Source organism: Calonectris borealis, chromosome 8 (genome assembly GCF_964195595.1).
Source record: "Calonectris borealis chromosome 8, bCalBor7.hap1.2, whole genome shotgun sequence".
In the NCBI taxonomy this organism is placed as follows: Eukaryota; Metazoa; Chordata; class Aves; order Procellariiformes; family Procellariidae; genus Calonectris; species Calonectris borealis.
In genome coordinates, this window is record NC_134319.1 from 29,540,747 (window position 1) to 29,562,160 (window position 21,414).

General features: G+C 61.8%; 3 protein-coding genes across 9 annotated transcripts in view; 1 reads left to right on the forward strand and 2 right to left on the reverse strand.

Annotated features, from left to right (window-relative positions):
* Positions 1–6,967, forward strand: part of PDE4DIP (phosphodiesterase 4D interacting protein) — a 27,268-nt gene extending 20,301 nt beyond the window's left edge. Inside the window, exons 22-38 of one of the 5 annotated variants that reach the window (XM_075156649.1) lie at positions 58–174; positions 260–734; positions 972–1,207; positions 1,422–1,473; positions 1,787–2,004; positions 2,395–2,589; positions 3,166–3,387; positions 3,564–3,695; positions 3,849–3,968; positions 4,061–4,238; positions 4,314–4,438; positions 4,682–4,783; positions 4,965–5,152; positions 5,402–5,539; positions 5,618–5,756; positions 5,881–5,927; positions 6,214–6,967. In XM_075156649.1, coding sequence (XP_075012750.1) covers positions 58–174; positions 260–734; positions 972–1,207; positions 1,422–1,473; positions 1,787–2,004; positions 2,395–2,589; positions 3,166–3,387; positions 3,564–3,695; positions 3,849–3,968; positions 4,061–4,238; positions 4,314–4,438; positions 4,682–4,783; positions 4,965–5,152; positions 5,402–5,539; positions 5,618–5,756; positions 5,881–5,927; positions 6,214–6,246 — 2,717 coding nt within the window. In that variant the 3' untranslated portion in view covers positions 6,247–6,967. Of the gene's footprint in view, positions 1–57; positions 175–259; positions 735–971; positions 1,208–1,421; positions 1,474–1,786; positions 2,005–2,394; positions 2,590–3,165; positions 3,388–3,563; positions 3,696–3,848; positions 3,969–4,060; positions 4,239–4,313; positions 4,439–4,681; positions 4,784–4,964; positions 5,540–5,617; positions 5,757–5,880; positions 5,928–6,213 lie in introns of those variants that run through there. The other 4 variants (XM_075156650.1, XM_075156647.1, XM_075156648.1 and 1 more) reach the window with 4 other exon arrangements.
* Positions 6,953–15,742, reverse strand: PRKAB2 (protein kinase AMP-activated non-catalytic subunit beta 2). 3 transcript variants are annotated; one of them, XM_075156653.1, is made up of 8 exons: positions 15,669–15,742; positions 12,181–12,358; positions 11,772–11,938; positions 10,790–10,883; positions 10,115–10,229; positions 8,773–8,906; positions 8,390–8,458; positions 6,953–7,898 (listed from the first exon to the last, which is right to left on the reverse strand). In XM_075156653.1, the coding sequence occupies exons 2-8, from the start codon at positions 12,340–12,342 to the stop codon at positions 7,821–7,823; spliced, it is 819 nt and encodes a 272-aa protein (XP_075012754.1). In that variant the 5' UTR covers positions 12,343–12,358; positions 15,669–15,742; the 3' UTR covers positions 6,953–7,820. The 3 variants fall into 3 exon arrangements, with proteins under 3 accessions (XP_075012754.1, XP_075012752.1, XP_075012753.1); XM_075156651.1 differs by having other exon boundaries at positions 10,109–10,229; XM_075156652.1 differs by lacking the exon at positions 15,669–15,742 and adding an exon at positions 13,277–13,467 and having other exon boundaries at positions 10,109–10,229.
* A 484-nt stretch (positions 15,743–16,226) lies between these two features.
* Positions 16,227–21,277, reverse strand: LOC142085092 (flavin-containing monooxygenase 5-like). Its single transcript, XM_075156657.1, has 8 exons — positions 20,953–21,277; positions 19,572–19,760; positions 19,326–19,488; positions 18,420–18,562; positions 17,962–18,161; positions 17,510–17,859; positions 17,025–17,118; positions 16,227–16,941 (listed from the first exon to the last, which is right to left on the reverse strand). The coding sequence occupies exons 1-8, from the start codon at positions 21,085–21,087 to the stop codon at positions 16,584–16,586; spliced, it is 1,632 nt and encodes a 543-aa protein (XP_075012758.1). The 5' UTR covers positions 21,088–21,277; the 3' UTR covers positions 16,227–16,583.
* Between the last annotated feature and the right edge of the window lie 137 nt (positions 21,278–21,414).

Here is a 21,414-nt window from a genome sequence, read left to right on the forward strand (position 1 = left end):
GCAGGGATGGTGAATCCCGCCTGGAGAGGGACCCTGAGCTGACGGGCTGCCCAGCAGGTGAACCCCATGCCCAGCAGCTCAGCAAGCAAGTGCAGGTGGACTTCCAGGACCTGGGCTATGAGACGTGCGGGCGAAGCGAAACCGAGGCTGACCGAGACGAGACCACCAGCCCCGGTAAGGAGAGCCAGCGGCTCCAGGGATCCCTGTGCCTTGCCCACCTGGCATGGAAAAGTGACACTGTGCCCTGTCCCCTCTGCAGAGTGCGAGGAGCCAGATGTATTCAGTGAGCCCAGCCTGGGCGAGGAGCTGGGGTCCCCGTGCTGGCGAAGGATGCCCGGTGTGGGCAAGGCTGCCCGGAAAGCCGTGGCACCAGCAGACGTCGGGGCCCTGCGCCAGCACATCCAGGACCTCAAGGCGCAGCTGCTCAATGCCAACAAGGTGATCCAGAGCCTGCAGCGCCGTGCCCGCTCCGTCTCCGTCACCAGTGGCTATGCCTCGGGTGCTGAGCGGCCCCCACCGGGTCCCATGGCCCTGGCCTCCCCGGCCCACAGCCTCACCGATGAGGACGAGGGCTGGCAGTCGGACAGCCACGGCACCCTCTGCCCACCTGCCCTGCGGGCACACCGTGACCTGCAGCACCTGGTGCACCGCGTTGCCCTCCTTGAAGCGCAGCTGCCCGCAACCAAACCTGGAGGGGTTTTGCCCAAGAAACTGCAATCTGCCACCTGGCCAGGGTATGACCGTGGGGATTGGGGCCAGACGGGTGGCTACGGGGGTCCCCAGGGGTTGCCCAAGGTGGTGGCTTCTTGTTGCGTGCTTTCCCTGCAGCTGGGGTCCTGGGGCATTTGCACAGTGGGGCAGAGCCCCAGGGGTGGACGGTGCACAGACTCCCCCGTGGAACCCCATCCCTGCTGTGCTCTCTGGGGGGGTCTGGCAGCCCTGTGGACCCCTTGCTTGCCAATCCTCCCTAGAAAATATGACTCGCTGATCCAAGCGCAGGCTCGGGAGCTCTCCCACCTGCGGCAGATGCTGCGGGAGGGCCGCGGGGTGAGCCACAGCCTGGCCCAGCACCTGCGCGATGCCCTGCGGTCCTTCGAGGAGCTCCTCCGCGGCACCGACATCGACTACTACCTGGGCCAGGGCTTTCGAGAGCAACTGGCCCAAGGCAGGCAGCTGGCTGAGAGGCTCAGCGACAAGCTGGGCACCAGTAAGTACCTTTTGGGGGGGAGCACTGGGGCTGGGCATCGTGGGGTGTGGCGGGCTGGGAAGGGATGCTTTGATGGGTGCCGTGAAGGGCTGAGGCCATTCGTACACCTTGTGCTGGGTGGGCTACGCGCTTCGAGATGGTATGGCTCTGTTTGGGGACGGGCAGCCTGGGGCACGGGGACACTGACTGGCTCCTCTCTGGCTTGTTTTTTCAGGAGATCGACAGGATGGGGAGGATAAAACCAGCCATGAACTCCTGGCACTGAGGTACCTGTACTCAGGGAGAGCTTGGGGGACCTGCTCTGCATGGGCACCCCAGGGGCTATCACTGCTCTTGGGGTGAGGGTCTGGGGTGCCCTCAGGGTCTTTGCTCCAGGTGGACATCCTGTGGCTGCCTCTTCTCTGGGGATGGGGAGCCGCAGGCTTCGGCTGGGCACCCCATGCCTCCGGGCAGCCTTGCAGCACAGGTGGGATGCGGCGTGTGGGGTGTCATGCTGGAGCGTGTGCAGCACAGCAGGGAAGGGCCGTGGGTTGGGGGTCACCCTGCCCTGCCAGCCCTGGTGATGGGCCACCTCCGCAGGCTCAGCCGGGAGCTCCAGGAGAGGGAGAAGGTGATCGAGAGCCTGGAGGCAAAGCTGCAGGAGCGCTGCGAGTCCCCAGGCAGCAGCCGCCCACCCTCTGAGTCATCCCGTTCTGCCACCAGTGCCTCCTTCGTGTCTGAGGGGCTGGAGCCCTGCTCCGACGGGGACGTGGCCAGCGAGTGCAGCCAGTGCCGCGAGGAGCCCGCCCGACTCGCAGGTACCATGGAGTGCCCGGGGGCCACAATCATGGGCTGGGGACATGTAGCCCCTTTGTAGTTTGTGGGTCCCTGGAGGAGTGGGTGCCTATCAGTGGTTGCCCATGGAGCACCATGCCCCAACGCCAGCCTAGGGGGGGTGAGCACACAGCACCTGGGGCTGCAGGGGAGCATCTTGGGAATTGGGAAGCCCTGCTATGGTATCACAGCCCTGCAAGGCTGGAACCTGACTGGCCTCGCATCGGCTGTCCCAGCCCACAGTGCCTCCGGACATTGGGACTTGGCTGCTCGGGGCGTGCCAGGGTCCCCAGTGCCCCTGGCGAGGAGCGGGTCCCTGCCAGGCTGAGCCAGAGCTATGTTAACATCTCTCTCCATCTCTCTCCTGTCTCTAGGCCTTCACTTTGACTCCTTGTCCAAACCCGTTAGTGCCCCCCTGCCTGCCCTGGCCCCTGGGCTGCCCCCCTTCCTGCCTGCTGGGCCCCCCCCTCCTGCAGCCACCCCACTCCTGGGCTGCTGCGGGACCCCCGTCTGCTCCCTGGCCGAGGCACAGCAGGAACTGCAGGTGCTCCGGAGGCAGCTGGGAGAAAGTGAGCACATGCCTGCAGCATGGGGTCGGTCCTGCCTGCCCTGCGTGCTGTGCTGTGCTGTGCTGTGCTGTGCCGTGCCACATGGTCCCCCGCTCTCTCTGACCTGCCTGTCCTACCCTGGCCCTTCTCCTGCTCCTTGGGGCTACTGCTTCGAGGCTGGGTCCCATCACTCTGGCTGGGGGATGATGGGGACATGTGGCTCTCATGTAGAGAGGACCTGGTGGGTGGGATGGACACAGCCTGAGGCAGCATTAGCCCTTGGTGTGGGCACTTGCACATCCTAGGACACCTGGGAAAGGGCTGGTTTGGTTAATTGTTGTGTAGGAGTGGGGCTGAGACCCTCCAACTCGTGTCATGTAATCAGCAAGCCATGGGAGAGCCTCTGGTCTTCAGGGAGAACGAGTTTGACCAGGACAGGAGGGCAATGATGGGGAATCACCATGGGGGGACATGGGCTGCACTGTTGGGCAGAGCGAGAAGGGGGCAAAAAGCACGGGGTGGGAGTGTGTTTTACCCCCATTCTTTCTTCCTGCTCATTGCCCTCCTCCTCCTCACTGCTTTGCCCTGTGCGTGCAGGTGTGACGCTGCCTGTGGCACCAGCAAAGCCCACAGCCCCACTGGGCCCCTTTGGAGAGGGCAGCAAAGCCCCGGCATCGCTCTGCCGACACGGCGCACTGCAGAGCCTGGCTGAGATCCCCGGGGCCACCGAGGCCCACCCCATCTGGGATGTACCCCCTCCCGGCCGGCCGCTTTATGGGGCTCTGCCATCGGGGTATCCCTCCAGCCAGAAGCTAACAGGTAAGGTCCATGCTGGAGAGCACAGGGGCATCCCGGCTGGGTGTGGGGGAACAGGGAGGAGACCCAGCACCAGAATGGTTGCGGGACATGGCTCTGGTATGGGGCAGGGTAGTGGGAACGGCATGGGCAGGCGCCACAGCCATCCCTGCCCTGAGCCATCTCCTTGGCTGTGGCAGGGGCAGACCTGCTGGAGGAGCACTTGGTGGAGATCCGCAGCCTGCGCCAGCGCCTCGAGGAGTCCATCTGCACCAACGACCGGCTCCGGGAGCAGCTGGAACGCCGCCTGGCCTCCACTGGCAAGGCCAGCGGTACGGTGCTGCACTGGGGCCGAGGCTCCTGGGGAGCCCTGCGCTCTGGGGGGGGGCCCAGCCTTTGCACACCCCATTGCACGCGGAGGGCACTCACCCCGTGCATGGCAGGGTGTCGGGAGAGAGATTCAGCACCAGTTCCCCCCTTTGCAGGATTGCCCAGCGATGTCTATGCCCAGGGGCCGGAGCCAGGGCTGCAACTGAGCGGGGAGAACCAGGCTCTGCGCGAGGACAACCGGACACTGCGGCTCCAGCGTGACCACCTCTCCCAAGGTAGGGCCAGGCCACCAGCGTCCTGGGTCTGAGTCCCAGAGGGCACTGGCTGGGTGGGGTGGCGGTGACACCTCCGCGCTCTCCATCCCCAGAGCTGGCGCGGGTGCAGGAGGCACTCCTGGCTGCCTGCTCCCGAGCGCGGGAGGCTGAAGCAGAGCTGGGCCAGAGGCGTGGGGAGCAGCGGAGGCTGGCGGAGGAGCTCGCCGAGTGCCAAGAGAGCGGCCGGCAGCTCCGAGATGAGCGGCGCTCTCTGCAGGAGGACAACAACAGGTAAGGTTTGGGGCATTGGGGCTAGCAGGCTGGGTGGCATGGCTGGCCCTGGATGCACGTGTCACCACTCTGCAGGCTGCAGCACATGGTGACACTCCTGCAGCAGCAGTGTGAGGAGCAACGCCTGCTCCTGCAGACCCTGCGCACAGAGCTGCATGTCTATGAGAGCCTCCCTGGCACCGCTGCCGAGATGCGTGCAGGTATGAGACCTCCACCCAGCCCCCCCAGACCCCGCCACCAGCCCCAGCTCTTTTGCCCAGCTCCTGGTCTTGGGGTGCCTGGCCCCTCTGCAACCCTTGGGCAGTCCCAAACACCTCTGCTGTTGTGGCAGCAGGAGGGACACGGTGGCCCTGCAAGCAGGCAGCGAGGGAGGGAAGGCCCCTCAGCTGCCCCAGGCATGGAGCCACGGCCGCCCACAGGGGCTCAGACGCTTCTTGTTCCAGGCTGCTTCCCATCTCCTCCAGTGCGGGATGTTGGCACGAGCTCAGTAGCTCCCTTCTTCTCCCCGCTGCCCTCTGACACGTTGGTGGCCCAGCGGATGGACGGTGGGTACCGGAGCCTGCCCACACGTGTGCCTTAGGGCTGCTGAGACCTGACAAACTCATGGCACCACCCTTGCTGAGCAGGGACGGAGAGCCCAGGGCAGAGCCAAGCCCCTGGGATGGGACAGGGGGGGCTGCAGGGGGAGCAGGCAGTGGTCCTCACTCTGCCCTGCTTGTCCCACAGAGCCACGTGGGGCAGACCCACCAGTGAGGAAGAGCGAGGGACCGACGGGGACTCACGTCGTCGGCTGCCTGGACACCTACCAGGCCCTGGAGCAGCACGTCCTGGAGGGGAAGGCACTGGCCTGCGAGCTGATGTGTCTCACGCGCCCGGCGCTCGGGCTGCCCAACTGCCCGCTCCCAGGAAAGGAGGTAAAGCGTGGGCAGGACGGGCCTGGCGGCAGCTGGGGAACACACCCTGCTTTGTGGGCTGTGCATAAAGCGGCTCCTGAGCCCAAGATCAGCCCAGAGCCTCACAGGGCTGGCAAACGGCAGATAGCGTCCAGCCTGGGGGCTGTTGCCGGCACTGCCCTGCAGTGTTGGGCTGGGCACGGCGAGTCCCCAGGTGCAGCAGGATGCAGGTGCCCCAGCAGCACCTGCTCCCGCACCCTTCTCCCACAGGCCCTGGGGTGGGCGGGCACGGGGCACCTCTGGGGCAGTGCCAGCACCCTGCACCACATCCTGGAGGAGTGTGCGTCTCTCCTCGCTGCCTTCTGGAGCACTGTGATGCCCGTCAGCCCTGCCCAGCACCAGGGCAAGGTAAGCACCGGGCCGGGGGCTGGCAGGGCGGTGGGGCTGGGTGCTCGCTGGCTGCTCATCACGCTCATCTCGTCCCAGGAGCAGGCGCTACAGGGTGAGATCGCGGCGCTGCGGGCCCAACTCTCCGAGAGGGAGGATGCTCTGCAGAGCACGGCCAAGCGGCTGCGCAGCACAGCCCAGCTCAAGGACAGCATGGAGCAGTTCATTGTGAACCAGCGTATGTGGCCCGGGTGGCATCCTGCTGCAGGGTGGCATGGCCAAGCTGGCCTGGTCCCTGTGTGCCTGGGGTGGCTCCACAGCACAGGGACCTCACTGACCCCATCTCTCTCTCCCCCTCGCAGTGACCAGGACCCACAATGTGCTGCGCAAGGCCAGGACGAACCTGGAGGTGAGTTTGCCCTGGCAGCCAGTGCAGCATAGGGGCAGGTCCCCCTGCCCTGGTGAGCCCTGATGCCCTGGGGATGGGCACAGATGGCAGACACCCTGTGCTCTGCTGGCAGAGTGGTAGCTGACGGGAGGTGCTGAGGGGCCAGCTGGGTGCAGCGTGTGTGTGTGGGCACACAGGGACCCATTTTCCTTGGCTGTCCCCAGCCTCCATGCCCGTGTCCTGTCCTCTGGTGCAGGCCTTGCCCTGGCAGTGCTCCCCCTTATTGCCACATGTGCTCTCTCGCCAGGTGAAGGCCCAGCAGGCCCTGCCTGTCGCATGAGCTCCAGGCAGGGCAGGGAGTGATGCCCCTGGCTGCGGAACAGCCTGCTGGCTGCCGAGCCATGCCACGCTGGAGGGCTGGAGCGGACCCTGTCCCTGCTACTTCTAGGACTACTGGGGTGGACAGGGGTCTGGGGTGCCCGGTGCTACACAGTGGGTTTGGGCTGCTGTGGTGGTTGCGTGCCCTCCACCTGCCTTTGCTTGGCGGCAGCAGGCTTTGCCTGCCCCATGCTTTAGCGCTTGCCCCCATCCACCCATGGTGCTTAGAGTGGGGCGTCACAGCCCTCATGCCCTGGGACTTGGTCTCATTTGTAACCCTGCTGCACACCCATCCCCGCTCGTGGATGTATGTAAATGTATATAGATACAGGTATCGGAGCTGCGTTTTGGGGGCTCCCCGGGCATGTCGGGGCCCCAACGCGGGAGGAAGATGTAAGAAATGCCATGTTCTGTTCAGTGGCTGGAGAGTCCCCAATAAAGGTTTCCTTTGGGTTGCGGTGTTTCTGGCATGCCCGTCTCTGCAGCCCTGCTCTCCCCTCCCCAAGCTACCCGCAGCGCAGGGTGCCATAGGCACCGGCTGGCCCCATCGGGGTGGCTCTGAGCCCCACCCTAGCACCCCAAGGGAAGCTCTGCGCCCCACTGGGTGCTCCCTTCCCTTCCCTCACTGCTCCAGAGCCCCCCGCAAATACCAGGCCAGCAGCACCGAGAACAATAAATACTGTAATAAATAGAGAAAACCCTGTCACATGGCACTGCTCCGGCGGCAGGCGGTGTAGTCAGGGTCCTGGGGTACCTGCCCTGCTCCGCTCTCCCCAGGCCCCCTCCAGCATGGGCGTGCGCAGGTGCCCCTCTGGCTGCGATGGTCAGCCGTGCCCCACAGAAGCACTCCATGTTGGGGATGGGGCAGGCGTTCAGTCCTTGACGGTGCTGTCCCGGCAGCAGGTAAGCGCGGCTGCGTCCAGCTGTACTCTCCCTCCTGCTGGCTCGATGCTGAACCTGGCAGAGGGCTGGGGCTGCAGCCAGAGCCGAGAGCCCTCCTCGAAGCTGGAGAGCACGAGGGGGGCAGCCCCACGCTCAGGGCTGCGGGACAGGGGGCAGGTGGCAGGCTGGGGTGTCCCAGATCCCCTAGGGATCAAGATGGCCTTGGAGGCTCATCACCAGGATAGCACAGCAATCTTCAGCAGGTAGGACACGTTTCCTGGAGGCCTGGACTGGGGGCAGTGCCAGGACTGCCTCGGGGCCCTTGCAGGCTGGAGAAGACGGGTAGGGTGAAGCCCTTTCCGTGTCGGGCGCAAGGAAAGGCTATTCTGATGAGCAGCAAACAAAGTGGCCCCAGAGACTCACAGAAGCCAAGGGGAGCTGTAGGTGGGCGGAAACCAAGGGTTAAATCAAACCACACCAGTAGGATGGGACAGTGTCACAGGCCCCAGCGGCCTTGGGCTCATTGCCGAGGCCTGTGTCCCTGCCAGGTTCGAGGCTGGAGCCAGTGGCCAGTTATCACACAGTCCTGTGGCCCAGTGTGTGCAGACAAAGCGGCGTTTCGTGTCCTGCGTGGGGGGTGGGCGAGGCCCCGGCTCAGATGGGCTTGTACAGCAGCGTGGTGACGTACTTCTTCTTGTAGCGATGCGTGGCACTGAGCACCATCACGCCGTCCTACCAGAGGCACAGCATCAGTGGGAGCAGGTGGGAGAGCTCAGCGCAGCCTGGCTGCACCGACCCAGGAGCGGAGCACGCCCAAGGCAGCCGTCGGGAAGAGGGCTCTGTGGGCTCGGGGAGCAGCCCCAGCCCCATCCCTGCTGTCCTGAGCCTCACAGCCAGCGAGACATGTCCAACATCCACGACAGGGAGCCAGGGCAGAGTGAGGGAAGGGTCTGGTATGCAACAAGAGAGCCCAGGGCCGCCCAGCTCCACCATGCTGTGGGGAGGCAGCTACAGGGAACTGGGGGCTGTGAGGAGACCATAACCTACACTCCTGCGCATGCCACCGGGCAGCCAAGCTGTCCTCACGTGTGTCCTCCCATCCCTGCACCACCGTCTCCACCCCCCGGCTATCCCAGGTCTGCTCCCTGCAGGCGCTGCAGGCTCCTGGGAGCCACAGCAGCTCGCCTTCCCCCACCCAGCAACCTCGTGGGACCTGCCCTTACCTTGATGGAGAGCGCGTAGAGGTGATTGAGCATGACGTGGTTGGGTTCGGGCAGCAGCGCTGGGTCACACTAAGAGAAGAGGAGGAGTGTCACAGGGGAACAGCAGAGCCCTGACCCCCCAGCCCCAGCCATCACAGGGAGCTGCCATCTCAGGCAATCTGAGCTGCTGGTGTCTCTGGCTGTTCTGAACAGGAAGAGATCTCAGCTAAGCACCAGGCAGAGCAAGGGGCCAAACCAGGGTGGTTAATGTGAAAAGTGATGCTTTTCCCAGTAAATGGCAAGGTCCAGGCACCAGCCAAGGGGAGACCAGGCTCCCTGCAGACAGGACTCCCCTTCCAACCCCAGTGTGGCTCTCTGTGTGCAGGCAGTATGCTGGTACCCACCGAGATATTGGTGTCCTTGTTGAGGATAACCTGGAGGAGGTGAGGCGGGAGGATGGGTGGGGATTTGAAGCGCTCCTCAGGCCGGTATACGTACATCTCTTGGCTGTAAGGACCAGGTGGTGAGCTTGATAAGTCTAAAGAGAAGAGACGGAAGGAGACATGAAATGCTAAGCATGACTGGCAAGGACAGAGCAGCTCCCAAGACGCTGAGAAGGACCCAGCAGGGTCTTTCAGGCACAAACATCTTCATGAGCCATGGCCATGTATCCTACAGCAACAGCTCAGCCTTTTCGCAGCAGAATAAGCAGCCAGGCGAGCCCTGGGCATTTCCAAGCAGGGCTGTAAGCTGGTATGTGCACTGACCCAACACAAGCACCATGTGGTATCCACCCCAAGACCCCTGCCCACAGCTCTCAGCCCAGCCGTCTTGCCCCAGAGCTGTACCCTTTGCAGGGGCACAGCAAGCAGCACGCCTGCGCGCCCTTGGTGCCGCAGGTCAGCCTGATGAGGAGGTCCCGGAAAGGGCAAATGGGAAGTCCAGACTGAGCAGCTGCTCAGCCCGTGTGAGGGACCGTGGAAGCTTGTGGTCACTGGAAGCTGGACTGGCCGTATCTCCCAGCCACATCTGACCCAAATGTTTTGGAACAGCCAGCACCTGGAAGGGCTCCACCTCCCTGGAGCTTCTGCTGCTTGCCAGCTTCTTTCCAACAAAGCATCTCCTGCCCAGGCTGGGCAAGGATGTGGAGCTGAGGCTGTATCTGAAACGGGGTTTGTACTAGGGACAGCAGGCCGCACTCAGAGCGCCCTGGACCGAAACATGACTGAGCTACCTGCCAGCATTATACACCGAGCCAGCCCTGCTGGTGTCCACATGGTAACCTAACCTGCGGCTGTAACACAAGTGGAGAGGGAGGTTTCTGATGTGCTAGCACTAGTACAAATTACCTTGGCATGAAAACGAAGAGGGGCTGCTGAAAATAACCTGGATCCTGCTCTCGCCTAGCTTGCACCCCAGATCAGATGACTTACTCACAGTTGAGCAGACAGAAAGGGTGATGTTCCTGGCGTTCACCAGTCTGAAATGGCTGCCTCGGCTGCGCGCAGGCACTGACCCTGCTCTGGGACGGTGCTAGCACAGAACAAGTTACACCAGCACAGCCCCTCCATGGCGATGAGGCCTCAGCTGTGGGCTGCTGAGGACACGCTACACACTACTCTTCCCGGGTGCAGGCCCACACCTCTGCTCAGGGGGTCTGTTCACCCCCAGAGCAGCAAGCCTCAGAGCAGCGGAGGTGGAAAATTGCACATGCAAAGCTGTAATGCCACAAAAACTCACCCCGACCTGAGGTTTCTGAGCTCTCCAGGGAATCCACCTTCAAAGCATCGAACACCTCAAAGTCAGACTTTTTGACGTGAATCAGGTTGTTAATCGTCCCCATCTGGCTGGTGACCACAGGCTGGAGAGAACGGAGGTAAGAGTCTTCCTATGTTCACCTCCCATCGAAGCACACATGATGCTTCCCAGATCCTCCCAGCCCAAGCTGTCTTTGCTGCGCCATTAACACACAGGTGGCCAGTGGCCAGCTCTGCTCTATGCTTGCAGATCTCTGCTGTTTACCCTGGGAGGATTTCCCAGGCTGCCATCTTCATCCTCCATCCTGCTACATGCCGATGGGTGAGTGTCCTCTCCTTCCCACGCTGCTACCGCGTGATTCAGTTTGGAGGAGAACCTGCAAGTGCGTGCTGACCCCATGGCCCATCTTCCCATGTAGCCAATTCTGAGTGGGGCTTAAAGGCTTTCTGGTGCTTCCCTGCCCCTCAGTACCTCCCTGACACTGCCCCATACAGCATGTCTAAGCCCAGAGGAACCAGCCTCTGAAAGGACTCATGGGATGGAGGTGCCCCTTTCATTTTGGCAGATACCCTCTGCTCTTCCTGTTCCCTCTCTGCTGCAGTTACATCATGTCTAGTCCCCTGAAGAAGACAAGATCTGCAGGGGTAAAGGTTTGAGCGTTACCTCAGATGGGTCATGGACCCACTGGCCGTCCACAAAAAATTTGTACTGGTGCTCTCCTTCTGGGAGGTCCAGGATAGCAACAAAGTCGTTGTGGCTGTGCAGAGAGAACAGACGTGCAACAGCATTACCCCGTTGATGCTCCAGATGCTGCTCTTCCATGGGGTCCCAGAAAACAGCACTTTTTCACGTGCTGTCCAGCCCCTCCACCCTAACACCTTCATGCAGGGTTAGGCTTGCTCATCATCAGTGATCTGAGACACAGACACAAGAGACGCAAGTGTTCAGAGCACTAGCGTGGCTCAAACCCCTAGAGTCCAGCCGCAACAAGCACAGGAGGCAGGCCAGCGTGCAGACCTGCCCTGTGTGCCCAGGGAAAATCGGTGTGGCAGACACCCTGTGCAAGACACACTGGAGAGGATGTATGGACAACACATCTAACCCCGCACCGGCATTGTAGGATGGGGGCAGCAAGTGTAGCAGCTCTGTTAAGCCTGCAATTGAGATAAACCCATTCCAGATTTTCTGGGATTATGCCCTGAGTCCTACACACTGTTCCCATAGAAATCACAGATGTGTTGTGGAATAGCGAGAACATCATTAGGGCAGGAAGACACGTGAGGACAAATAACCCCTGCTGGCAACAACACAAGTAGGCATGGGGGAAGGCCACAGCCAAGGGAAGAGCTGACAGCTTCCAGGGGACTGCTGCATACCTGGGCAGGGCAGGACTAGATGCTGCGTGACATCCAGCTGGGCAAGCAAAGTGGCCCATCCTGTCCTGTCCCTCTGTTCCACAACTTCCCACCACCACGCAGCACCACCCAGGGAAGAAGCTGACTACGTATTTGTGCTCTGACTCTCCAACTTGAGTGAATTGAGAAAAGCCAGGTGAGCAAAGGGAACAGCAACCAGCACAGAGAAGGGAAAACACTCCCTGCAATGGAGCGTAGGAGAACATAGAGTGACCTGAGGGACTGGCTACCTCTTGATGAGCGGGATCTTGGTGCTCCAGTTGTTGAAAGATCCGGAGATGAAGACCTCTTTGCCTCCATCGGCCCAGCGTATGACAGTGGGACGAGCTTGTTGGGATGGTTTCACTGACTCCTCCAGATCTGGCTGCCATGACACAAACTCCTTGTCCCCAGGAATCTGAGCAAAGAAAACCAGAGCCTGACTGAGACACAGAGACAACCAGGACCACATTTACTTCCCCCTGGCCTCTACCAGCCCACCTGCACATCCCAGACAAGAGCATTGCAGAGCTCCTCCAGCCTCCCAGCTCTCCACAGACCCCTCACGTGGCTGGGAGCACAGCCCCGCACAGCCAGTGAGCTGAAGCCCCAGCCAGGGCCCCAGAGGGCAGGACAGGGAAAGCAGTGGCCAGCCCCTACCTTGGAGTCGTGGGAGCTGAAAACACTGGGGTCGTCGGTGCTGCCCACCATGATCTTGTGTGGGTGCTCCTTGGCAGGGTGCGGGGCACCGGAACCATCCGAGCGGTGGGACTTGGAGCCATGGCGCTCCCCAGACACTCGCTCACTGGTGGTGTTCCCCATGACAGCTCAGCAGCCCCTGTGAGAGAGAGAGGACTGCAGTGTGCCTGTGCCCACGGGCTCCGGCCGTGAGGAGAGGAGCGAAGGCTCTGTTTCCCAATGCTCTTTGCCAGGGGAGACTGACAGCAATCCTAAAAAAGGCCCAAAGTTCATTCCCATTGCCAAGTTTGGGAGCTGAAGGAGAATTTAACAAACAAGACAGCTTGACCTAATTATAGCCGTATCCTTATGAACCATCACTCCAGTTAAGCTGGTAATTATTACACTCCAAAACTGATACTAGTTACACTGCATCCCACACAAGCCCTCAGCAGCCGGCATAGTAGAGGGGCTGACGGGAAAAATAAAGCCAACCTTTATTGGCAAATCAATTGCTTGGCATTAACAGAGCCTCTTTCACAGTCCCGCAGTCAGGCTCTACAGACAAATCCCCTACATCCAGCAAGAAAACAGCCGGAGACTGAAAATAGCAGCTGTTAAACAGCTCCCAACAAGCCTCCAAGAGCTCACAGGCAGAAGAGCAGAGCCTTGTGCCTGGCAAAGGCGACAGGAGTGTTTAAAATGTCCGAGTGGAATCGCCCAAGCTGGAGCTTGGCCAAGGCATGGGGCTAATGCCGTGATGTCTGCAAAAAGCTCAGCTCTTGACGGCATTCACTTACGATTCACCAGGCAAGCCACCATGCCAGCTGCGGCACAGCGCAGCGAGGAGGTTCGCTTGTTGTGACCCTAACCAGCAGCACTACCCCGAGCGCTCCGGCGTCTGCTCGGCCATCCAGAGGCACACGACGAGGGAAGGGCAACCCCAGCCACCCCAGTGCCACTCTGCAGCTGGAGATGGGCTGTCACGGCCATACAGCGCCAGGCCACGAACAACTACACACCTCTTGGGACAAACAACAAAGCCACCGCAAGCTACATGGGACTTTTCAGGCCTTACCCAGTTTCCAGCAGCTGAGATGGATTGGGGTTCTTGCCCCCTTCCCAGGCTTATTTTGCAGCTTTCAGCTTACCACGCTGATCATAGGCTCTGCAGGGCAAGGCAGGAGGACAGCCAGCCTTGCTCCATGCGCTTAGTTGCGACATTTGGGGATTTGTTTAGAAGATCAAGTTATATGAAGGGTGCCAGGCAAGGCTGCCAGCCAAAGCCAGGCTTTAGAACATTACAGAGCAATTACTAAAGTATTTCTTAAATCCTGAGGGCTAAAAGGCAGCTCAAGAGGACAGCTAACCTGTACTCACACCCCTTCTCAGTGAGGATCCAGGTCAGATGAGCTGCGCCACTTGCTCTGACATAGAATCATAGAATCATTAAGGTTGGAAAAGACCTCTAAGATCATCGTGTCCAACCGTCAACCCAACACACCATGTCCACTAAACCATGGCCCTAAGGGCCTCATCTACACGTCTTTTAAATGCTTCCAGGGATGGTGACTCCACCACTTCCCTGGGCAGCCTGTTCCAAGGCCTGACCACTCTTTCAGTAAAGAAATTTCTCCTAATGTCCAATCTAAACCTCCCTTGGTGCAACTTGAGGCCATTTCCTCTTGTCCTATCGCTAGTTACTTGGGAGAAGAGACCAACACCCACCTCGCTACAACCTCCTGTCAGGTAGTTGTAGAGCGCGATGAGGTCTCCTCTCAGCCTCCTCTTCTCCAGGCTAAACAACCCCAGTTCCCTCAGCCGCTCCTCATAAGACTTGTGCTCCAGGCCCTTCACCAGCTTCGTTGCCCTCCTCTGAACACGCTCCAGCACCTCCATGTCCTTCTTGTAGTGAGGGGCCCAAAACTGAACACAGTATTCGAGGTGCGGCCTCACCAGTGCCGAGTACAGGGGCACGATCACATCTTCCCCTTCTGCCCCGGAGGAGGCTCAGCCAGCTCCCCACAAAACCTGCCCCTGTGCCACTACACCTGCTGTTGAGGAGCTTCTTCCCCAGTATCTCCGCTAAGGCTCCCTTACTTCTCATCTACAGGGAGGAAAGTAGGAAAGGCCAAACATCCTCTTGTACCAAGACAGACCTGAGAGATACGTTCAGGTGTTAACAGATGTGAAAGCTTCCCTTTCTCTTCTCTAAAAGGAATCCAGTCCCTCTGGCTGTCCCTTACAGGTCACGCTCTCCAAACGCCTCCTGAGGTTTCTCCCAAGCGGTGGCTCCTTTCCAGCGCGTAGCATCCGAAACCCCATGCAGACAAGACCACCCTACCTCCTGCATCGTGCATGCAAGCACCCTGCTGCGCTGGGACAGCGAGCTCTTTGAGCATAGCCTGCGGTACTTGGTTTTACTGAATTAACTTCTGCAGCTCAAACCCTCCTGCATTCAGACAAGCCCTCGTAGCACAGGCATGCTCTGATGGTGTGACACAAATACATCCAAGTCACTAATGGAAACGCTGCCCATACCAAAGCCCAAGCAAACCTCCGCAGCGTCTCAGCGCATCCGCTCCCAGTTTGACAGCAAGCCGCTGCCAGCGGCAGTCCGCAGTAAGGTGGGTGCCTGCCAGCCAGATCACAAGGCCCCTTCAGTTTCACCCAGCCCCACCTCCCCACTTTGCTTCTGAAAATGACATGCAAAATACACCAGTTCCCCCTGAAATGTGCCACGCTTGCTGCCTCTCCCACCCAGCCAGTGACCTGCACTGGGAAACGCTGGCAGCCAGCCTGAGACCGTTTATTTTGGGGGGATGGGGTCTCTGTTCAGCACCCTCAGTTGCCCACAGCCTGCTCAGCTGACACCTCCTGGTGCTGGGGTTACCCAGGGAAGCCTGATTCACCTGGACTCTCCCGCCTCCCTCTTTCAGAGAAGGGAACCAGAGCTCAGCCGTGAGGTTGCCGTAACGTTAAGGCGATGAGCTGGGAAACCGAGGAAAGCCTCCCTCCCCCTGACTCGCGCCAAGCAGGCACGGCTGGGACGAGGGCTTTGCAAAGCCCACGGGGCGGTGGCGGTGGCAGGGCTGCCACGGCACACTTGGCCCACGGCCGCCCGCTCCCCTTCCCTGCCAGGTCACAGTGAAGCGGCGTCTGCCATGGCCCTGAGGAGAAGCGGGCCGCAGCGGCAAGGGACAGGGCCCTCCTGAGGGGCTCCTAGCCGGCTACAGGGCACGGCTGGGGTCAGCCACGCTAGCGGGGTCCGGGCCACCGTTGCCCGACGCAGTGTCACCCGTGGAGACGCTGTCACCCGTGGGGACGCCCAGCCAAGCCTCACCCACCGTCTCCCGCGGCAGCGCCCGGCCAAGCAACGCCCGGCCAGCTGCCACCCACCCACCCGCGGCCTGGCCAGCCGTGACACCCCGCTGCCACCCCCCCCGCCCCGGCCCCGACCGCGGCCCCACCTGGCCGCCGCCGCCACCGCCCCGCTCTCCGCCTCCGTCCAAAATGGCGACACCCCCCGCCGCCACCGCCAGCCTCTGCGGGGCGCTCTGGCCCGCCCCCGCGCGCCGCTCTATGGCCGCGCCCCCCCCCCGCACTCCCCGCGGACCCTCTTCCCCACTGCCGGGAGCCGCCATGTTTTTTGAGGGCGGCCTCGCCCATTGTTGTTAAGGGCGGCCGGCCTGGCGCGCGGACATGCCGGCTGAGGGCCGCGCGGCTTCACTCGCGCCGCAGCCGGCGGGCGGCCATGTCGGTTGAGGGCAGAGCTGGGGCTGGGGCCCGGGGGTGGCGGGGAGGGGGTCGGGGATGGCGGTGGGGCTGGGCTGCCAGGCCGCGGGGTGGGCCGGCTGGCTATGGGGTGGGCCGTGAGGTGAGCTGGCTGGCTAGGCGGTGAACAGGCCGGCTGTGGGGTGCAAGTGGCCAGGGTGTTGCCCGTGGGCTGGCCAGGCCCTGGGTGGGCAGGACAGACACCTCAGGACGGACACTGGAGACTGAGACAGCCAACGCAGCATGGTCCCTGGTCCCCTTGGCATGGGGACAAGCTTTATTGCCCTTTTCCCGAGGTGCCCTGGCCAGGCGAGTTCCCAGTTTCCCCACTGCCTCTGCGCCGACCTAACCCACGGGTAGAGCTTGTGGAGCTGCCAGGCCAGGATTTAGGGAAGAGGAGTGATCTCTGTCCTCAGAGCAGCCCCCGACAAGACCTGGTGTGGCCCTGGCACAGCAGGAAGGCGAGACAGACCAAGCTGCGTCTTCAAGGAACTGACTCCCTCCGTGCCTCCTGACGTGGCGGCCAACCTAGCAAGATACTACAGAAACACCCAAGCCCAAAGGAAAGGAAGAAGATTGCCAGGAGGACCCTCTGTCTTCTTCATTTTAGGTTAAGGAGAGAGCAAGACATAGACAAGAGTGGCCACAATCAAACCAATGCTGAAGAAGACCTTGAAGATGTGGGGCACGGTGCTGGAGCGGGGAGGATGGTCCCCAGCTCTGGTTTGCAGGGGCCTGACCACACGCTGCCGTTGGGTGAGGATGGCCTCCCTGGCGCCCGCCCACTTGCCCGGGCCCCGCAGGCGGTACTGGTACGGCGTGCAGGGCCCGAAGACCACCTCCAACGCCAGCTTGGGGTCGGTGAGGAAGAGGGCGAGCAGGTTGGGCTTGACCCCCACCTGGCAGGCGAGCTGGTCCATGTAGGGGATGAAATCCACCTGGATGGTGTGGCGCTGGCTCTTCACGAACCTGCGGGCAAGGAGGGCAGGTGGGCTTGGCACGTGGGCATGGGGGTAATGGTGGCAGGGGCAATCCCTGCGCGGGGCCCTTACCGCTTGGCCATTTCCTCCTTGGTTTGCGTGATGTCTGCCAGCATGTTGGCAGATGGCGGCAGGTCCTGGAGCCCTGGGGAAGAAGAGGCCGGGGCTGGAGGGAGAGCTGTGCTCCCACCATGGTATGGCTGGCTCTGCAGCCCAGCCTGGCCTTTGCTTGCACACAAAAGCCTTTGGGGCTTCGGGAACGTGCCATCACAGCAAGAACAAAGCAGGAGGCACGGGCAAAGAAAGTAACTGCAGGAAAGGAGAGGGAGAAGGTGGTTTGCAGGCAACGGGACCTGTTAGTGGCCCCCGCAAGAGAAGATGAGCACGAGGCTCATTGCAAAATGCAACCCTGGTTTTTGTCCCTATGAATAAGCAAAAGGAGGACAACAAAGGTGTGTGGAGCGAGGCAGTGTGCGAGGGGATGCCGCCAGTTGAACGACTCAGCCTTGCCGTTGCCAAGGGAACCTGGCTGTGTCCCACCACCCTGCCTCACTTACCCTTGAAGACGCGGGTGGCCCAGCGACACTGGAGCTCGGAGACGGGCATGAAGGCGCCCAGGGGCTGGGTGAGGCCAATGAAAGCCAGCGTCGGCTTCTCCAGGTTGGGGGGAAACACGAATTTGTAGAGGGGGATCTGGTTCTTCACCACCTTCACACAGCCCTCAAGGAAGGGGAAGGAGAAGCTGTATCCCGTGGCAAAGACCACGGCATCGATGTCTTCCCTGGTGCCATCCTCGAAGATAGCAGATGTCTCTGTGAACTCCTGGATGTTTGGCTTCACCAGCACTCTGCCCGAAATGATGCGGTTGGGCAGGTCATCGCTGATGGTCGGGTGCTGGTCAAGGATCCTGGAAGGCACAGACAGACCTCGCGCGGGGCCCGGGCAGTGGGACACGCAGTGGGATGGGCAGTGCTGGGGCAGGTCCCCAGGGTGCTGCCGGGGCGCTCACCGGTGCCGGGGCTGGAGACCATAGAGTGCATGGTCGAAGCGGGCATTCAGCTTCTTCTCCAGAAGAAAACTGTTGGTGCCTTGAGGCAGCACGTTGTTTAAGAACTGCATGAAGCGACTGAGGTAGATGAAGTCGAAAGGGTATCCGCCATCCCCCACCCGGTGCATCACCCAGGTCCCACGCTTGGTGCTGAGGAAGACCTGGGAGGAAGGAGAGAGGAGGTGGTGGTGTGGCAGCATCCTTGGGACCGGGCTGGGCCCCTGCCGAGCTCCTTAGACAGGGATGCCAGCACAGCTGCTGGGACCACAACAGCCACCCCCATAGGGAGGGGACGGGGTGCTCGTGGCTGGCTGCAGTGCTGGAGGGAGGGGAGCCCACAGGGGATGGCAGGGGGTTGCTCGCTGCCCTCTGGGGTCCAAATAATAAGCACCCCAGCCCCGGCAGCTTTCCCAGCGCACCTGCTTGGCTGAGTTGCTCAGCTCCACTGCGATGTCGACGCCTGAATTCCCGGTGCCAACCACGATCACCCGCTTCCCTGAAAAGGGCTGTGAGCTCTTGTAGTCCCGGCTGTGCAGGTACCAGCCCTCAAACTTTTCCAGCCCTGGAAGAGAGAGGGAAGCCATGCCAGGCAGGGATGTGCAGCAGGGGGTGGCTGTCCCCATGCTCAGACTGGTGTGTTTTGGGAAGAGGCTGGGACCAGTGTGACCAACGGGAGCGATGCAGCCCTGGGATGGTGCCCAGAGAAGCAGTGGCATCTCCAGCCTGGGAGGTGCTCAGTGTGGCCCTGAGCATCCTGCTCTGGCTTTGGGGCTGGCCTGGCCTGGAGCAGGGCTTAGACTGGAGACTTCTATGCTGCCATCCCAAAATCCTCCTGCAGTTTCTGCCCGGTGCCAGGCATTGGGGACAGAGGAGCAGCCGGGGTCTGTGCCATCCCGCCAGACCCTGGTGATGGTATGCTCTAGCCTGTTCCCCAGCCAAAGAGGGCCTCCACAGCTGAAAGCCCTCCAGGCTTTTTTGCCTCACACCCAGAGGAGAAGGCCACCACCAACACCAAGATCTCAGGCCTTGCCAGGGAGCCGGAGAGCCTGGCGGGTGCATGACCAGCAGCTTGGGGAGCCTGGTGGGAGAGGTGAGCTGGCAGCGGTGGCACCTGCCAGCAAGATGCTTTGGTCAGGCGCTGACGGCACAGTAAGAGCCACCAAGGACAGACCACCAAGATGGGAGGGATAGCAGCATGCTCATGCACGGTGCATTAACCTGTGGAGGCATTTTTGGCAGTAGCCAGAGCGGGGTAGGTGCTAAGCTGGAGAGGAGGGTGCTCCCAGGGGTGTCAGGGAGCAGGCGAGCAGCCCACGGGGCGGTACCTGGGAAGGCGCTCAGCGGGAGGTGTGCCTCGGTGTGGTGCCCGGTGCACACCAGCACGGCGTCGAAGATGGCCTCCTCCTGCTTGCCCTGGCTCTCCGTCACCACCTCCCACTGGCCCGTGGTGGCAAAGTCGGGGCGCTTGGCCACGCGGCACACGGTGGTCTGGGTGTGGGGGAGCACGCGTCAGGCACCCTGAGCCCTCCGGCCCTGCCACTGCCGCCTCCCCGGGTCACCCCCGCTCTCACCCTGAAACGGACGTGGCGGAGCAGGTCGAAGTGCTGGGCGTACATGCGGAAGTACGCCATGATCTTGGAATGGTGCATGTAGTTGGGGAAGTCCTCGGGGATGGGGAAGTCGCTGAAGCACATCAACTCCTTGGAGGTGTTGACAATGACAGAGCGGTAGATGCTGGCGCGGCCCTCCTCGGGGTGCTCCTGTGGGAGCAGGGCACGGCTCGGTGCTGGTGTGGGGACCCGGGGCTGCGGGTTTGCAGCGGACACCTGCTTCCCCTGCCTAGCGCCTCACCATGCCCATGGGTGCAGGATTAAGCCACAGGTAGTTGTAGCATCTGTCCCTGCACCCAGCACCCTCCTGCAGGTGCAACTGCCCACCCTGCAAAATGGGGGAGAGGAAGCTCTGGGTTGGCGGGGGCCATGCAGCAGCGACAGTGGGTCGTGGGGTCTTGTGCCTCAGTTTTCCTGCTCCCACCCCCAGCCCCGATGACGCGGTGCGTTCCCAAAGCTGCCATGGTGCCATTGCCCCGGTTGCCACATCGGGTCTCACCGGTTGCTGAGCCAGCTCCAACGCTTCCAGCTGAGTGGCCACCCCTGCTCGCCGGGTCTCTGCCCCGGCAGCTGGGCGCTGCTGCCCCGGCTCTGCTCCACCAGCCCCGTTTCTGACCCACCACACCTAGAACCAGCGGACCGTAACCGAACCACCCCAAACCATGTGCTGGCGTGGTGCAGCGTGTCCCCTGCCTGGACTCTCCCACCCACATGTCAGGGCATGGTGGCGAGGCTTGTCTTCTTGTCAGTGGGTCCCTAGGGGAAAAGTCAGCAGCCTCATTAGGTGGGGGCAGAAATGAGCTCTGGGGCTTTCCCCAAGGAAGAGAGAGCCAAGGCACAGAGGAGGCAGCGCTCGGTGCCTCTGCGTGGGCAAGTGGCGCAGAAGCAGGGAGAAGAGCAACCAGGACTTCCAGGGAAGGGCTGGACAGGACAGGGACTGGGACTGGGACAGCCAGCGGGGTCAGGTGCAACCAAGATGGGTGGGAAAGGGCTAGAGGGGACCAGGAGCAAAGCAGCAGGGGAAGGTATGGATGAGATTGGGAAGGGAGAGGTGGGAAGGGGGAAGGCTGAGGCGGGGGAGTGGGCCTTGGGGTAAGGTCCTTGGGAAGGGTCCGTCCTGATGCTGGTGGGAAGGAGACTGGTCCAGTGTGGCCGGCACACCAGCTGGCACCTCAGGGACCTTCCACTGCTGCAGCAGTTATTTTTTCCTGCGGTTTTCCCGGCAACTCGCTTGCCACATGTATGCAAAGCAGGGGAGCGGTGCTTCATTAGCTGCCAATGACTCATCCCAATCCCATCCGTGCTGCTGCTATGGAGCAGGCTGGCACGGTGCAGGACTTACCTCGAAGCGCCAGAGCCCCCCGATGTCTCCGCTCCTCTCAAAGCAAGTGGGTACCAGCCCCTCCTCCAGGCAGCATTTCAGGGCACACAGGCCAGAGACACCGGCCCCTATGATGGCTACTCGCTGGGCAGCCATGTCCTGCAGTGCGGTGGTGGCAAGGATGGTGGGGAAGCCTCGGCTGGGGGCAGCACGCTCTTGGGGGCTGCGGCACCTGGCGGGTCACACAGCGGGGACGCAACGGTGCTGCTCGGTCAGCGGTGGCCGTCCCTGTGCTTCCCGTGGGCAACTGAGGTCAGCTGGGGTGTCACAAGATGTGTTTCTTCCAGACATGATGTACAGGTTCCCCCTCCCACACCCGCTGCAGTGCCACACCTCCTGCCCACGCCCGCCCTCTGCAAGGGGCTCATTAGGTTCTGTAAGCTCTTAACGATGCCACCACTGCCCCGGGGGCATCCTGGGCGC